This window comes from Mauremys mutica, chromosome 1 (assembly GCF_020497125.1).
Source record: "Mauremys mutica isolate MM-2020 ecotype Southern chromosome 1, ASM2049712v1, whole genome shotgun sequence".
Lineage (NCBI taxonomy): Eukaryota > Metazoa > Chordata > Testudines > Geoemydidae > Mauremys > Mauremys mutica.
This window is the reverse complement of record NC_059072.1, coordinates 97688187-97705025: the sequence shown is the minus strand read 5'-3', so window position 1 is coordinate 97705025 and position 16839 is coordinate 97688187. Positions and strand designations below refer to the sequence as shown.

The 16839-nt window shown below is 41.5% G+C and overlaps 1 protein-coding gene across 4 annotated transcripts in view; it reads right to left on the bottom strand.

Annotated features, from left to right (window-relative positions):
* Positions 1-16839, bottom strand: part of LARGE1 (LARGE xylosyl- and glucuronyltransferase 1) — a 365026-nt gene that overhangs the window by 244200 nt on the left and 103987 nt on the right. For 3 of the 4 annotated variants that reach the window (XM_044986889.1, XM_044986872.1, XM_044986881.1), the window contains one exon: positions 15416-15602. The exons of the other annotated variant lie outside the window; for it this stretch is intronic. In XM_044986889.1, the coding sequence (XP_044842824.1) occupies positions 15416-15521 (106 nt within the window). In that variant the 5' untranslated portion in view covers positions 15522-15602. The remainder of the gene's footprint in view (positions 1-15415; positions 15603-16839) is intronic. 4 annotated transcript variants of the gene reach the window in all.

The following is a 16839-nucleotide window of genomic DNA, read 5'->3' as shown; positions in this document are numbered from 1 at the left end:
TCTAATTTCTATGGTCCTATGAATACAGATCCTGGTTACTTATAATTAAAGATCCCACTACACTTTTAACAAGAGTATGGCTGCTAGCCTGAGTGTCCTGGTCAAATTCCAGTGCAATAACTATATGCCATCCCCCTAATATTCCCCCTGCTGCTTCCACTTGCTACAATGTGATTCTTCACTTCCAGACCTAACCTCTTACACAGTATTTCGGTGCACTTTTGTGACATGATAATAACAGATGTTGACTGCCCTCAACTTAAATCAAAGTCACTGGGAACTACAGGCGCTCCGCATCTCTCAGGACCAAGCTGAACACTTTTGGATTCTTCACAATAGAAAGAATAGCAGGAAGAAATCAACATGCCAGGCAAACAAAATGGGATGAATCATCCCCAAGTTAACTTTGAGCTGTTCCTGCTTGAGGGTACATCTACACTGCAAAAAAGACCCGTGGCAGCGCGTCTCAGAACCTGGGTCAACTGATTTGAGCTCCTGCTGTGGGGCTAAAAATAGCAGTGTAGATGCTTGGGCGGGAGAAGGGCTCTGAAACCTGGTGAGCAGGGTGGGTCTCAGAGCCTGGACACCAGCCCAAACCCAAACCTCTACATCATTATTATTAGCCCCGTAGCGCAAGCCAAAGTCAGCTGACCAGGTCCCAGGCTCTGAGACTCGCTGCTGCAAGTCTTGTGTAGATATACCCTGAGTTACCGCTGAGCCTGAACCTGACTGAGTGTGAGGACTCACCTCTGAGTCTGAGCATAATGAGTCATCAGTTACCTGCAGGGTTCAACCTACAAGTGAGATCCCACCCATGTGATCCTAAGGCAAGCATATAGGATCCTAAGGGAAGCAGCCTCTCCTGTCTGCTCACTGCCACTATCTGGCTGGGAACTCTCCCCTTACCAGTAGTCTCAAGTCTGCCTTTGCTCCTCCTCCAGCCTGCTTCTGCTCTAGCCCATGTCTGTTTCTACCCCAGCCACCCCCTGTTCCACCCTGCATCTGCTTCTGCCTCAGCTGGCCACCTGGCCCTCTGACAGGAAAAACAGGAGGATCAGAGCTTCTTCAACGCTTGCTGTGTGTTTCCTTACAAATTGCATTCCTTGAACCACCCACTTTGAAAGAAATTCACTTTCCCACACCACTGCATTGTATAGCTATGATTATAGGAAGAGAATGTCATTTGAGAGAGAATTCCGAGCAGCTTTTAAAGAGCTCAGTAGCACTGGGAGCATTCTCTTTTTTCCCTCAACACTTCCTCCTTACCTTCTGAGGCAGGTGTGATAAATCCCCATTGCCCGCACTGTAACAATAATACTACCTAGCTTTTATACAGTGCTTTACAAAGGAAGTAAGTGTCATCATTGTTACCATATAACACACACTGAACTACCGGATCCTACAGGGTTAAGCCTTAAAACTGATGTTTTTTAAACTTAAGAGGCCAAAACCCAAGCAGGACCCACTCGCCAACGGAGAGGAGATTCTTGCCTGTCTAACAGAACCTTGAGATGAACCAGGGAAGCAGGAAGAGGGCAGAATAAGTCAAAAGACAGAGAAAATGGGACTGACTCAACAGCCTGGTGATTAAGGCACTCAGCTGAGAGGCAGGAAATGTAGATTCAAATCTTCTCTCTTCCTGATTCGGAGTAGTGATTTGAATCCCCCTCTCATATCTCCCAGCTGAGTGCTTTAATCACCAGGCTATAGAACTGTTCTCTCTCTTGGGCCCAGTGAATACTTACGTATTTATACAAAGTGGATCAGCTTTAACAAGAGAGATTTGAAGCCACCCACTCCAGAACAGTCTATAGCCTGGTGGTTAGAGCATTCACTTGGGTGGGGGGAGTTCTGAGTTCAAAGCGCCTGCTCCAGAGCGGGGATTCAAACTTGGGTCTTCCACATCCCACACGAGTGCCCTAACCACCGAGCAAAAATTAGACAAACAGGCACAGTGTGCTGGCCAGAATTGATATTTCCAATTTGTCTGCCAATTCCAAACAGAATCAAAGCAAATATTTCCCGATTTTTTTATTTGCTGGGTCAAGAAAAAAAAACCAATTATTTGCTCAGCTCTAGAGTCATAATCTTCCCAATGGTTCCAGTGACATCAGTGTGAAGCTGGGACATCAGTCGACATTCTTCAGTCAACCAACCATGGGGCTGAGTGTGGCTGCAGAAGATTTTTTTTTTTTACTTTTACAATGTGCTTTAGGACTGTGCAAAGTTTAACTTCTTTCTCCACAAGTTTCATCCAGAACATACGTCATACATCAAAATTCCAGGATGACTGCACTTGAAGTTCTCTGATCTTTTTTGTTTTATTTTCACTGCCTGAACAAATGGCATATACTTTTCTTCCTGCATTCTTGGATGGCATCTCCAGTAGTGTGTAAACAACATTCTGTGTTCTTTTCAGACACAGAATCGATAGCATTAAGTAGGAATGCATTTTTCACTGTATGGATTCTTGCAGCCATTATTTGATCATTACTTGTGTTCGATCAACCATCTTGCATTAAAGTCCATATTTATTCTTTTACTTCTTTATTTTTTCCTCACTTTCTTCAGTTGCAGCATCCAGTCATGTACCTGTCAGTTTCAATCTGTCTTGAGGAGTACATCCAAGGCTACACACTTTAATTGCTTCCTTAAATTGCTCATTTTGTGATACATTGAAGGTGATGATTTTAGCATAGAGGAAGGTTGCAACTTTCTTGTCAAGTTCAAGACTTTGCCCTTCGCAGTTGTTTTTATGACAATCTCTGCTTGATCTTGGTCTTTTATTGGGGAGTTGAAGATGCAGAGACACTGTTCCTGAATGAAACCAATATTGAACTACAGTATCATGAGTCTGAAACAGGGTCTTAAATTATCATTGCAGCTATGTTTCAGTGACAACTAAGGAACCAAAAATATCTCACTGGCAGGATTATTCCACTTCAATAAATGTACCATTCAATGGCTCATTTGATCACAAGAAATACAAATAAGAAGAATTTCTGCATTTTTAAATTAATATGAATCTCCCTCTCTTGCTACTTAACTAGTTTTGACAATGTTTACATTATCTATAAATTTAATTGCTTTATAACGTCTGCGTTCAGTACTTCAGTTCATTCAATCACTTGTTTCCTAATGCTTCCTTCAATTTTAGGAATGTTGATTCAGTTAAATTCACACACAGTTTGATAGCCACTATATACCAGCCACTCATGTGTGGCATTGGTCAGCAGCTTTCATATTTACTACATTTGGAAGGGGAAAACCAACTACTGAATTCAAAACAGTGAAAAATGAAAAATATGGAGCTATAGCCAGCTTTGTACAGAACCATGTTATCAAAATACCCTCCATCTTCTAGAAGTTTCTAGATCCTACCAAACCAAGCTCCTCAACAGTTTACAACTCCACCTAGACCCCTCATTTCAGCATCCAATGACAGTTAATTTCACATATTAGTCATCGACTGTACCCATTCCTAATGCTAAGATTTAGTCATGGGTATTTTTAGTAAAAGTCATGGACAGGTCATAGGCAGTAAACAAAAATTCACAGGCCGTGACCTGTTCATGATTTGTACTATATACCCCTGACTAAATCTTGGGTGCTCTGGAGGGGGGGGACTCTGGGGCGTCACAGGTCCTCTGGAGCGGGAGGCAGTCCAGCGGCAGAGGCCCCAGGACCGCAGCTGTCCTGAGCGGGGAGTAGGAGGGAGGGTAGCAATGCGTGGCTCGGGAACACCACTGGTGCTGGGGGTAGAGGGGCGCACGGCAGCCCTAGACTGCCCCAGCAGCTGTTCAGGAGGCCATGGGTCAGTCGCACCCACTGCTGCAGAAGTCACGGAAGTCACAGAAAGTGACAAAATTCGTGACTTCCATGACAGACACACAGACTTACCCATTCCCATTCCTCTATAACTTTCTAGACAGTTCTATAATTTTATTGTTGACTCCTAATAGGCCTGCAGACATGGCAAGAATCCCAATGTGTGCATCACTTCCCTCTTATTTTTTTGTTTCCAAAATATTTTTTGTATGGAAAGTATTACAAGAACATTTTCATTCTCAGCCTGAACTTAGAGTCTAATTTTTCTAGTATGAAAAAAATCCTTGTTATGTTCAAGTAAATTAATATAGACACAAATTCCTTTTTGTTGTTTGTTCAGTGAGATTGCTTTCAGAAACACGACAAATGACATTGTCAGTCTCTGAGTTCAGCACCTACCCCATCTCCAGCACAATGTCCGTTCCTGATACCCTCCACAATCAGTGCAATCATATTCCTTCCTCACATCCTCTCCCGTTCCATCGTTACTAAAATGCCAGGATCACCCTTTCTGTTGTCTCAGTCACTACAAGCATCCCCACCTCCCTGTTCTCACCAATGGGGTTATTTCTAATAAACACAGCAAACTATATATTAGGAGTTCAATGCCCTGCGATTCACCAGCTCCTTCATCCCTAGTAAAAACCCTAAACTCACCATTTTAACCCAATACAGCACTACCCAGATCCTTTCTTCCCCACCATCAGTTCAACACACATATCACCACATCTTCAGCTATCCCATCATCACTTTTCTATCAACAGCACAACTTCTGCACCATTGCTAATACTTTCACCAACAGCGTCTTTTCATTTCCTGCCTGCCACTGTATAGCACCCCTGCACCTCTCTAATTCCTAAATGAAGCATTTTACTATCAGACATCCAGTCCTGAAACACAAAGCCATACCTGATCACAGAGTATTCTCTCCCTGTAGTCAGAGAGCATTTCCCTCGGGTTTCCCAGCACTTCTGTGCGGCCAGGCTATGACTAATGCTACATGAATTTACAGGAATACTTCTAGCCAACATCTGCATAATACATCTTTCTCCTCCATGCTCTTTACTGGTGGATATATGAAGTAAACAAGCTCTTTCATTATTAAAAATATACACTGTTTATTTAAATATGCAAATAATATCAAAACAAGCTGTTGCCAAAGGCATTATCTTCCCCTTAAGAAAAAATAAAACAGCATATTTTATCCTTCCTGGTGTATGGGGCTTCCTATTTGTAGGTTGGAGCCCAATACGCGCCACACATTTTTCCTATAAAAAACTATAACGCTTTGCCTCCGGCTGACACTAATATTATTATATATCCAGCTCCCTCAAGTCAACCTGCAAAAAAAACAACTATGCCAATTAAAAGGAAAATGGTGTTAATTGTTTTAGATGTGTTGTTTCCTTTTCCTTCACAGCCAGCAACTGTCAGCACAATAAGTGGAAAAAATGCAAAAAATACATGGTAATGCTGACGACTAGAGGCTTCTGATGTCCTTTGGATTTTCAGAAAAAAGTCAATATTTTCCTGACCTTATGGATCATCCTGGTATTTTTTTAAATAATTGTGATGGCTCTTAGGGCTTGTCTACATGTGAAAGTTATACCAATATAAGGTAGGATGTGAATTTAAACCAATATAGTTATACTGGTATAACTCCCAGTGTAGACACTCTTATTCCAGTATACTTTGCTTTGGAAGCAATTTAAACTAAGCTGGAAAAAGCCACTCTTATTCAAAAATAAGACTATCCACACAGGAAGTTATTCCAGGATTATTATAGTGGTTTAACTATACTGGATATAGTTATACTAGTATAACTGATTAAACTTTTCCGTTGAGTCAAATCCCCAGGGTTAAAGGATTTATGGTTTTTCCACCACATCACTAGCACACAATAAAGCTAATCATAGTAATGAAGAAAAAGAAAAAACACTCCCACACACACACACGGGGTGCTTCTGAGGGGCCCAAATAGGATTTCACATACCAAAACTACAAGTCTCAGCTATTTCAATGCCCTGATCTAATTTATCCAGCCTCTGAATACAATAAAAACCATGAGCTCCAGAGCCAGCTTTGTGCAAGGAAGAATTTTCTTCCCTCCATCTCTTGACAGTGGTCTTCAATTAGAGTCTACAACGATGACACTTACTGAGACTGACGGAGGAAATAAAAGGAGTGAAACTACTGAAATGCATCTGCAGAAGCAGATTATTCAATGTCCCGCAGACATCGGTGCGAGTGACAGCCGCCAGAGCTTAGTGAAAAAAAGAGAAGCGGAAAATTAAACTTCTCATTGGGCCTGATGATGATGAATATCTTCTCTCTGACGAGCTGAGACGGCTTAATCTCTGCTATTAAAATTAAATCACTGAGGTGCAAATATGGCAGCTGAAGCGGGGCGGGGGTGTGTATGAGAGTGTTTCAGATCTGGGGAGAAAGGCAAATCTGAGGAGAAATCACAGAGGTACATTCTGCACACTCACATCTTAACCCTGCTGAAACTAGGAATCAAAATTGAAACAGTCATTAGCAAAAGCACTGAAGCCATGTCATTACTAGGGGAGGCAGTACTCCTGGACAATGCAAGTATCTCATGATCTAAAACAGACTAACAATAAGTTTCAGAAAATTGGAAGGCATTTTCATTCTTCAGAAAGTCTCTACTTCATAGTTCCACATTCCACTTCAAATGTACACAAACTAGCAACTAATACCCTCACACAGAAATTATATGCAGGATAACTTCATCTACACAGATACGATTTTTGCATGTGGCTCCTTTTAAAATATTCTACAATCTGTTTCCTTTGAGATCATTATTTTAAGTCCCAGACTCTCTAACAAATTGCAGAAAAGGGTGAAATAACTAAAGATCATTATTGTTCAGACTTCTGGAAAAGAATACTGCCTCACATTAAGCTTTCAGACTAACAGAAGCCATTGTTAAAATCAGTGCAGATTTTGGAAGGATATCATTATTTTGGGATAAAAAATAGTTTCCATGTTAACAGTTAATTTGGAAACCGTCACTAATGCTATATAGTTAAGAAATGCTATCACCTTTTCGGAAATAATATGACTTGGTTAAATTAAATCCTGTGACAGGGAGGTGGCTTATTGATTGCAACTTACTAAAATCCTGGTATTAGTTTAAATAACTCTTGAGTACTTAAGGCATTAATCCTGTGAAAAATAAGAGAGTAATATCTTCTATCTTTTAATACAGTACGGGTAAACTGTATAGATTGTTTCATTGTAAGAAAGCGTGTTGTTTTACTTGGAGACTCCAACACAGAGATGCTGTTATGATATAAGATTACAAATCACAAATAGTTAGCTGCCAAATTTCTGCTATAGTAAAACTTGTTTCCTAAAGTGAATAATCACTCTTCAAATGCTGCTAAAATTGTGTTTGATTTGATCCTATCTGACGAGTTATTTTCAAAACTTAAAAGGGGGATAAGCTATGGCTTAGAAAAAAGAAATCTGGTTGGGTGATTAGTTTTCCTGATCAAGTGGCAAGTGCCTTACAAGTCTTCTAGTAATTAGCCTCTTGGTACAGTTAATAATTATCCTATAAAATTACCCAGTGCTTGAAATGGTAACACATTTTAGTGTCTGTAGCAGTGTAATATTTATAGTTCTCAGGAAAATATTTACTATAGTCCACTTCATGCACTGTAGTGCAGTTTATTCTACATTAGACAGAAATGGTATTGTCTTATTTAATCAAGGTGCAGGATACTATACAGTTATCAGTGCACATCTGTACAATTTTTTCTCCTATAATTATGGCCCTGAAAAAAGAATCATTTTTGGACTACACAGGTATTGCAAAAAAAGCCCAATACCATAATTTTTCCAACAGTGGGGAAGCAGAAGCAGGCATCAGCACGTGGGGTAGCCAATGGCTATGCAGTGTCTCTTGGGGTGGCCCCCCCATTGGCTGCATGCCTGCCCCCGCAAGCTCTGTCCCTCTCTGTATATTAATAAGCCCAGAGGACAGCAGAATGGAAGCATTGCAGGGGAGATGGTTTCTGAGAAGCCCAATATAATTTAAAACGACTGCTGCTGCCCAGTCCTGCCTGCTCCATCCTAACCCACACTGACCTACCCAAGAACTGCTGCTATTTTTCCAGCAGCAGGGAGGCAGAAGATTGCATCCACACACCAGTCTCCATACTTGACTGACGGTTTTATGCAAAGGTTTGCAACAGTGACCTTTCGCTGACTGTGTTCCATGCATATCCCCTGAAAATTGCTACTTCACCCATGACATTGTCATGAATTTAAAAAAAATCTGAGATTTTCTCTCTACTATTATGCAATCCCATGAGCTCTGATTGGCTGTAGGTGTCTAATTTCCATAATTGCTGTATCATAGGGTAACTAGCCCCTTTAGGAAGGAGCAGAGTCCAGTGCACCTGTGGCTGATTAGCTACCTCCCAATTGGGCTTAAAAGAAGGCACTTGGGCCCTAGAGGGGAGGAGAAAGGGTGAGTTGGAGACCTGGAGAGCCAGAGAGCTGTCCGCTGAGAGCCCACACTAGAGCAGCAAAGAAACAGGCAGGGGAGAGCTGCCTGGGAGAGACACAGAAGTTGCAGAGAGCAAAAAGCTCTACAGGTCATCCTTAGAAATAGGGAGGAATTGCTAGGAAGCCAGCAGAGCGGTTAACCTGTTGGCCTTCCTGAGCTGCATACTGAGTTTTCAGTAGAAGAGTTATGAGACCGGTCATTCTCGGATGGATAGGTGTGGGAGTGGGGCCCCGAAACAAGGGCAGAAAGGAACTGGGACCAAGTGCTGGTGGACTCACGGATGGGTGAACTGTAAAGGATGTTCCTAGAGAAGGAGAACAGAAAAAAAAAATCACAGTACCTTTATATGCTTTACTCTGGGAATTAGGAGAACAGTTTTACCATGAGGGTTCTACACACTATTGTACCTATACATAAATAAATGATGTCCAGAGGTGGGACTTTGTATTGGACAGTGAAAGTCTGTACTCTTTTTATGCCTGGGCTGGGGGGAAATGTAGGTAGACACACCTATCCATGCCTAGCCTGCCACAAGAGGGCGCCCCGGGGGGGGGGGGGAGAGGAGGAGAGGCACCTTCTCACACACCGTATGGTTGTTTCTCAGTCATAACAACATGAAAAATCTCTGTTCCAACTGGCTCATATACTCAGAATTTTCAAGCTGTTGGTCAGCAGTAAAAGTGGCCACTTAACCCTGCTTCTCACTACCTCTGGCTGAAATAGAGAAACTAAAATGTTCATATGAGGAAGGACTGGGGGAGAGAGATCAAAAAACAATGAAAATGGGACTGGCTAACTGTTGAAATGGAAATAGTCTTTTTAAAAAAAAAAAAAGTTTAAAAACTATTTCCTATTTCCTTCTCATCCCTCTTCTCCCCTCCTGAAGCAAGACAAATTCAGGCTCTCTTAGAAATAAGGCATACATTTTTCACAGTGCAGGGTAATCCCACTGGAACCACTTACCATGGGCTGTGGTGGAATCTCCATCCCTTTTTAAATCTTTAAACCAAGATTAGCGGCCTTTCTAAAAGATATGATCTCGCTCAACAAGAAGTTATGGGCCTGATGCAGGAATTAGTGAGTGAGGTTCTGTGGCATGTTTTATACAGGAGGTTAGACTAAATTATCAGAATGGACCCATCTGATCTTAAAAATCCATGAATCCTCACAAACCAGGAAGGCTCTGGTAACTGTTGCATGTGTTTACATTGGAAGAATCCCAAACCCTCCCAGCCAGTTCAGTTCTGAAACACAAATTAGACAAAGAAACTATTACAGCTATTCTGAGGAGAGGCTTATCGACATGTAGAGGAGGAAAGATGAATAGGTGAAGAAAAAAAAAGAGGGAAGGAAGAAAATCAAATGTGTGTGTGTGGAGGGGGAGACAATCAGCCACAGATTTTTTTGCTGTAGTTTATTCAGCTCACAATGTAGTCATTACCTTGTAAACAGAAAGCACCCCTGTGTTATCATTCCAGCACTTATTATTGTTTCTTTTCAGTAACCGGCAGTCAGTATTATAAAGCATAGGAGAGCATATACTATCTCATTACTTCAGCTTCGGCAATAACATTTCCAATAACAATCTACTATATATTGGATCTCCTTGAACACTATATAATATACACCAGTATTAAATTGCACCGTGACTACCTCTACCATTACACTTGGTATTTTTCCACTTGAGGACGCTAGTATTCTAAATCTGATTCTGCAAGCTACTACATGTGGCAATCCAGCTATGCCTGTGTAGAGCCCCACTAATTTCATTACGTTTCTGCACAAGCTCATGGGTCCATCTGCAAAGAGCAGTTTGGAAGACTGGGGCTTAAATTGTTGTTCCTCTTTAGAAGAGTTATAAAATTGCTATTAAAAGTGTACTGAGATACGGTACTTTGTCATTAGTTCCTACTTTAACATAATCACGAACAGAATATTAGACAGAAAAGACTGTTTTAAGAAAGTCAGTAGATTTATCTTCTGGGTTTTTTTCTTTGAAATCTTCATTTATATTACATTTTTCAAAAGACAAACAGATTATTGATTATAGATTTGGTTTAGCATAGCGTAACTAAGACAATTGTGTAAGCTGTACTTCACTGCTGTAAATCTAATAAAGGCAATTATAGCACTCTATGTACTCAACATACTGTATTTAAAGAATGAACAAGACAGAGTTATCGAGGAATAACATTAGATGTTTGTATGGTTACACCCTATGTGCTAAGTTATTTTTCATAGAGTGTTGGGAAAGGAAACTGATGTTACACAACCCATAGATTAGAAGAATCACTATTATAGCCCCAGACATCCAAGGGAACTCCATCCCAATCATCTGATAAATTTAAAGAGAGAATCTCAGGCTAAAAACACACAAGCTTTCTGATCATCATCACTTTCTCTTATTGTGGGGGTACCTAGAGAGGAAAGGGAGTCATGCCAGTCCATAATTTTTTTTTACAGTTTGCTATTCATTCCACTTATTTCTCAAAGGGCAGGTGGATACAACAAAAACTTTACTTAGGCCCCAGTCTTACAGCGGGATATGGAGGATATGAAGCCATAGGAGGGAGGCAGATGAGCAAAACTTCAAGTGAAGAAACCATTTACCCAGTTAATCTCCATCCCATACAAGTTTGTATTGCAGAGCTCACCAAAGTGTGGGGCGCCCCCCAAGGGGTGTGTGGAGGACCGGCCAGGAATGCACAGCGGGGCCCAGTCCAGCCCCCACAGGAACGGGGAGGGAGTGCCACCCAGCACCTCCACACCCCCAGCTCTGCTTTGGTCCAGCCCCAGCCACGTCCTCAGCTCCCCATCCTGCACATGCCTGGCCCAATCCCCAGCCTCAGCCACTGGCTGCAGCTCCATTCCCAGCCCGGAGTGGAGGCTGGGGGCAAGGCTCAGAGTGGAGCCACACCTGGCCACGGACCCGGCTGCCGGCCCCCACCGCAGCCAGGCTGCAGCTCCGCTCCTGCCCCAACCCCATCCATGGCCCCTAGCCTAGGACCTGGCCCCAGATCCACCCCCAGCTGTGGCCCCAGGCTCAGCCCCCTTACCCCTGTCCACATTCCACCCCACCCCCCACCCCGAGCCATGGCCACGCTCCCGGCCCCAGCTCAGGGAGGGTGGGAATACAGGCAGGGGTAAGGGGGGTATGACCATCAAAAGTTTGCAGGCCACTCCTGTAGTGACTGACACACAAATATGTGACTGCCTATGAGCGTTTCAGGTCAGAAAAGGGGTGTTTAGGCATAGTGCCAGTACCTCAAGTTAGTATATCTTGTTTCCTACTGGTACCATATGCTTAAGTTTAAATAGATTTTTACCGAAAAAATCCCAGATTTTACAAAAAAGTATTATTCAGGGTTTTTTTCCTTATTTTCACCCTACTTTTGTATCATTCAAATATATAAAAAATAACTTGTTTTATTAGGAAAATACAGTACATTGCATGAGATATATGTATTACGATAGTACATTAGTCTATGTGTATATGCAAAGCTGCCTGTGAAGTAAGGCTATGTATTCGTCTAGAAGTTTTGGAGGTACTGACTTGCAAGCTATGAAATTCAAATCTTTGCCGAGAGACAGTCAGTGTTCACAAAAGGCGCTTACGAGCAAAAGCAGACCTAAACAAAACCTTTCTCGGTGTTGCCATGCAGCCAAACTACAGTTCAAGCAATTCCTAAAGTTTCCTGAAAAGATATGTTGCACCAAGGACAGGTAACACTGTTTGACCTGTGCATCAGTCTGGCATCCTTACTATGGTGATGAGGCTCTTGTGTTTCTTCTAAGGCAGTGGTTTTCAACCCGTGATCTGTAGACTCCTGGGGGTCCACAGATTATGTCTAAGATTTTCAAAGGTGTCTGCACCTCCATTTGAAATTAAAAAAGGTTGAAAGCCACTGATCTAAGGTCTCTGCGAGAAAAAAATGCACATATACTTAGATAGTATCTTGCTTGCAGCAGAGCCAAAGAGCCGCTAGGCCACCATATCTCAGTTCACTTGCTAAAAATCATAGGTTTCCTAATAAATACAGAGAAATCCATCTGAAACGTCTTTTCCCAGGGCCTTATTCAAATCCCATTGAACTAAATGTTAAGATTCACATTCACCCTAAGCAAGCACTGAAACAGGTTTCTCAACTGAAACTTTTTGGGATTCACAGCAGATAACATGCCTGAGCAAAATAATTCATAATGAAAAATGTATTCTACAAATTTTGCCTCTTTCTGTTAATAAACTGTCTGTGAAGAAATTATTTCCTCAAATTTGTTCACTATATGAAAACAATTGATGAATATTTTAACTATTAATTCTTCGTATATCTTGTTTATGAGCATAAAAATTCAAACTCTGTGAATCAGGCATGTGGATCATGAGATACAATTTCTGGCACATAATTGGATGAGTTTAACCCCCAGAATCAATTTTCTGATTCAAATATTCACAGTTATGATTTCAAAGCTCACGCCCCAGGAATATTAAAACTTAAAGCTCATTGTGTCTGTCCATATTCTTGCCAATTAGCATATTCATTAGCGTATGTATTGAAAGTAAACATAAAAAAAGAGTGAAAACAGCATCAAAGTGAATCTGTTTAAATATTACAATGAGACATAGCATCATTATTTATTTATTTGTGTTCAGTATTCACCCAACTCTGGCTGTAACTCTGATCCTACTGATTGCCTGGACCAAAAGTGACTCTATATGGAAATGATATCAGCCACGAGGCATTTAACAAAGTCACACGGAGCTGGAAGCGACAGAGTATTTCAGAAGGATGACGGCCCAGTCATTAAAGTACTAGTCTGGGACTTAGAAACACCAGGTTCAATTCCCTGCTCTGCGACAGTGTTCCTGACCTTGGGCAGGTAAATTAGTCTCTCCAGGCCTCAGTTTGTGTAAAATGAAGTTAATGCCTCTTCCCCTCCTCACAGTGGTATTGAGGGTAAATGTGTTGAAGACTGTGAAGCACTGAGATATTACAGTAATGGGGCCAAATGGGTACCTATGACAGACAGACAGTCTAGAGAGCACTTGCCTAATGACAGTCCCATACATCTGTTTCACATGGTCCCCAGGGTAGAGGGAATGGGAGAGACAGAGCCCACATGCTGTATTTGCAGGTATTGTGTTAGGGTCAGGAAAGAGGACATCAAATGACAAAAGGAAGGAGGTAGTCTACAGAGGAGTGAAATCTGCCCTTATGCAGCTTTCAAAGTCCCCTGGAATCTCTCAGAAGCTTTTGTAGGAACTACTACACTGGGCCATTTTTAAATGTGTTGTAAAAACTAAGGAAATTCCCAGGCAAAACACCCACCTCCTTAAACTGGAGTTAAAAACAAAATAAAAAAAAACCTGCAGAAAATGCAGCACAAAAGTAGGGTTTTTCATCACATGATCACACAAAACTGAGCAATATGACATACAGTGTTGTTTTGCATATACTATAAAATACAAAATCATGGCCTTTCAGCATGTAAGACCATCTGTTTTCAAGCAACCATCTACTGCCCCTTACATTTCCAGTTTACTGTGAATCCTATAAATGTTTCATCCTAGGATGACCTCACACAGTGATTGTACATTAGTGTAGAATGACTAAATACAATCACACAAGCACACGTGTATACATGATCAGCTTTTTGAATTGTCAGAGAGAAAGCTAAAATCTGAATAGAAGCGGCAGCCAGCACATCCCTCAGCCCGCACCGCTTCCTGCAGCCCCCATTGGCCTGGGACTGCGAACCACGGCCAGTGGGAGCCGCGATCGGCCGAATCTGTGGACCCACCAGGTAAACAAACCAGCCTAGCCCACCCTGGTGAGCCACGTGCCAAAGGTTGCCAACCCCTGATATAGTAAGATCCTCGAGATACAGATTGACTTTGTGCTCAATATTTGTTTCACCTGCCAGGCACTGATAAATGGATTGAAAAGCTGTCCACCTGCACTGTAGATAGCTCTGCATACTTTACTGAAATGTTATTTTGTAACCTCACACAGAAATACTCAGCAAATCCTAGCATAACATTTTTACAACAGCTGCTATTGCATCACTAAACAAAGGAAGGGAAGGAGGAACCCATTTGAAAACTAGCCTTCATCTGATCTCAGCCATGTTCACAATGACACTAACAGGCCTATCTCCCTGGTGTAAGGTGAGAGTAACAGAGGCTCTCAAACTGGAGCTCCACTAGTATACCTGAGAAGTGGCTTCTGGTGGGGCTTTAGCTGTGAGTGCCCCATGGCTCTGCAATTTGTTCTCCTTCTCTACCCCATCAAATCTGATGACAGTCAGGGCTCGTTGCAAGGTCATTTCCTCCCCCCCTCCATCCCCCCCTGCATTTGAAGATAAAGGGATGTGGGGGAGGGATTGTAATTGTAGAGGTGAAAAACTCTTCAAAGGGGAGGGAGAATTGTGGCAAGTTATCTTAAATTGCTGCTCTTGTGTTTTAAAGTTGTGTCTCAAGAGCGCCTAGAGCATATGGATGGGTGCCCTTTTTAAGTACTTCTATACCCTTTCCCGCACTCTGTGTCTGTCTTGTCTATTCAGATTATAAGATCTTTGGAATAGAGACCATCAACAACTCTGTGTTTGTCCTGGTTGGTCCTGAGGAAATGCTGTAATAAACATGATTATTAATAACAATAAAATCTATATAAACAAACATTTATCTTTTTAGAGCGGCTCTTAAATTAAGATTTTATCATCATAATTATCTACCACCAAGACATGGGATACAGACAATGAAATGCCAGGAAGCACAGAGAAGAAAAAGAATAAGGAGAAATAATTTCTAACAGTGCTTTTTAAGTGCAAAGTGGAAGAGAAAAAGCAAACTACTGATGCCAGAACCTACATCCTCCTCATCTGTCAGATGGTGGCAAGGACTCCTGTTGTTAAGAGCTGCACACAGGAAGCCATTTGCAGTGCATGACAACAGCTTTATTTAACCTATAATGATTGAAATCCCATGACTTGTCAGCTCCCATCCTCCTCATTCGTCAGTTCCCACCAGGTTTTTTTTACTCTTACCTTCAAAACTGCCAGAAAACAGGTAAATCCAAGTAAAGGCTGGAACAAAAAGGAGAGTCAGAGAGGCAGCAAGGAATTTCCGTCTCCCTCTGCAGATTCCCAGCATTCTCTCAGAAGTAGAGATTCCCAACCCAGTGCTGTTCCTATGTCGGAAGCGCGTAGTCCACAGCCTCCCACATATTACTCTCTGAAAGGGAAAGGAGGAAAGGTTACCAGTTTTTACCACTATATGAAGCCAGGCTCTTCCAGTGTCCTGCAGAGCTACAGAATGAGGCTGGAAATGGGGTTGTTCAAACTGCAAAACAGTTCCCATTTCAACATTCTGCACAACAAATATAATAATGCGTGTCTGAGAAGTGCCCTACAAGAGCATAAATCAATAAAATATATCACATCAGCTAAACACACACTGAGCTCATCTTATAAAGAGCAACATTTGTATGCCACCCTTTGAACAGAAAAAGACTACATTTTCCTTGATGTCTCTGGGCAGAAAAGAGAGAGACACCTGTATCTCCACCTCTACTCCTGAAGAGCAGGAAAAACACTGGTCCACTGCTGGCCTAGCTGCTGGTAGTGAAGGACTCAGAAAAATAATCAGGAAAGGGAGGGTGGGAATTATGGTAGCCACTAAAATGACAGGGTTTGCCAATTACAAAGTGATACTGATGTACATGTAAAAGGGAGGAAAAGGGAAGGTTTACAATGGCTAAAGACAGAAAACAGAAGGAAACGCTAGCAGCTGGTGGCAGGAGCTTCAGACTATATGCAATAAGAGAGATAAAGAAGCAGTTTCCTTCTTTCAAGAATGCCATTTCCACCTGATTCCAGTATTTCAATTATCTTAACATAGTTTAATGTAATTTAACAGGTATTTCCTTCTCTTTTATATTATGGAAAATGTATGACTGATATTTTAAGGGCGTTACCACTATATGAAAAGAAAAAAGAAAATCTGGATTTGTTTAAAATAAAAATTTATTCATTACAGGCATTTTCAGTAAATGATTATTTATATCCAGAGCACACATGACGCATTAAAGACATTTTCACACCTCTCTCTTTTCCCTAGAAAGGAAGGAATATTGAAAAATACCAGGATTTGGGTAGGGCAATAGGGGAGAAAAACAGGTATCAAATCCATGCAAATCTATTTGTTTCAGGATTCTGCAGAAACCTCCCCAGAAAAGGTTTGTGATTTCAAATAAAAATTGGTGCAACGCGGTGACAGTGATTGTAAGAGCTAAATCAAAGGTACTGTTAAGTCTTTAATAATAGTGCCTTTTGGTGCATGCTGAAATGGAAGATTCCTACACAGATTTACATTTTTTAAAATCACCATTGCGTGCAAATGAAAACACATTTGATCTTTAAGACCATAAATGTATTAAATTCACAGTGAAAGTAAATTCAACTTAAAGCAA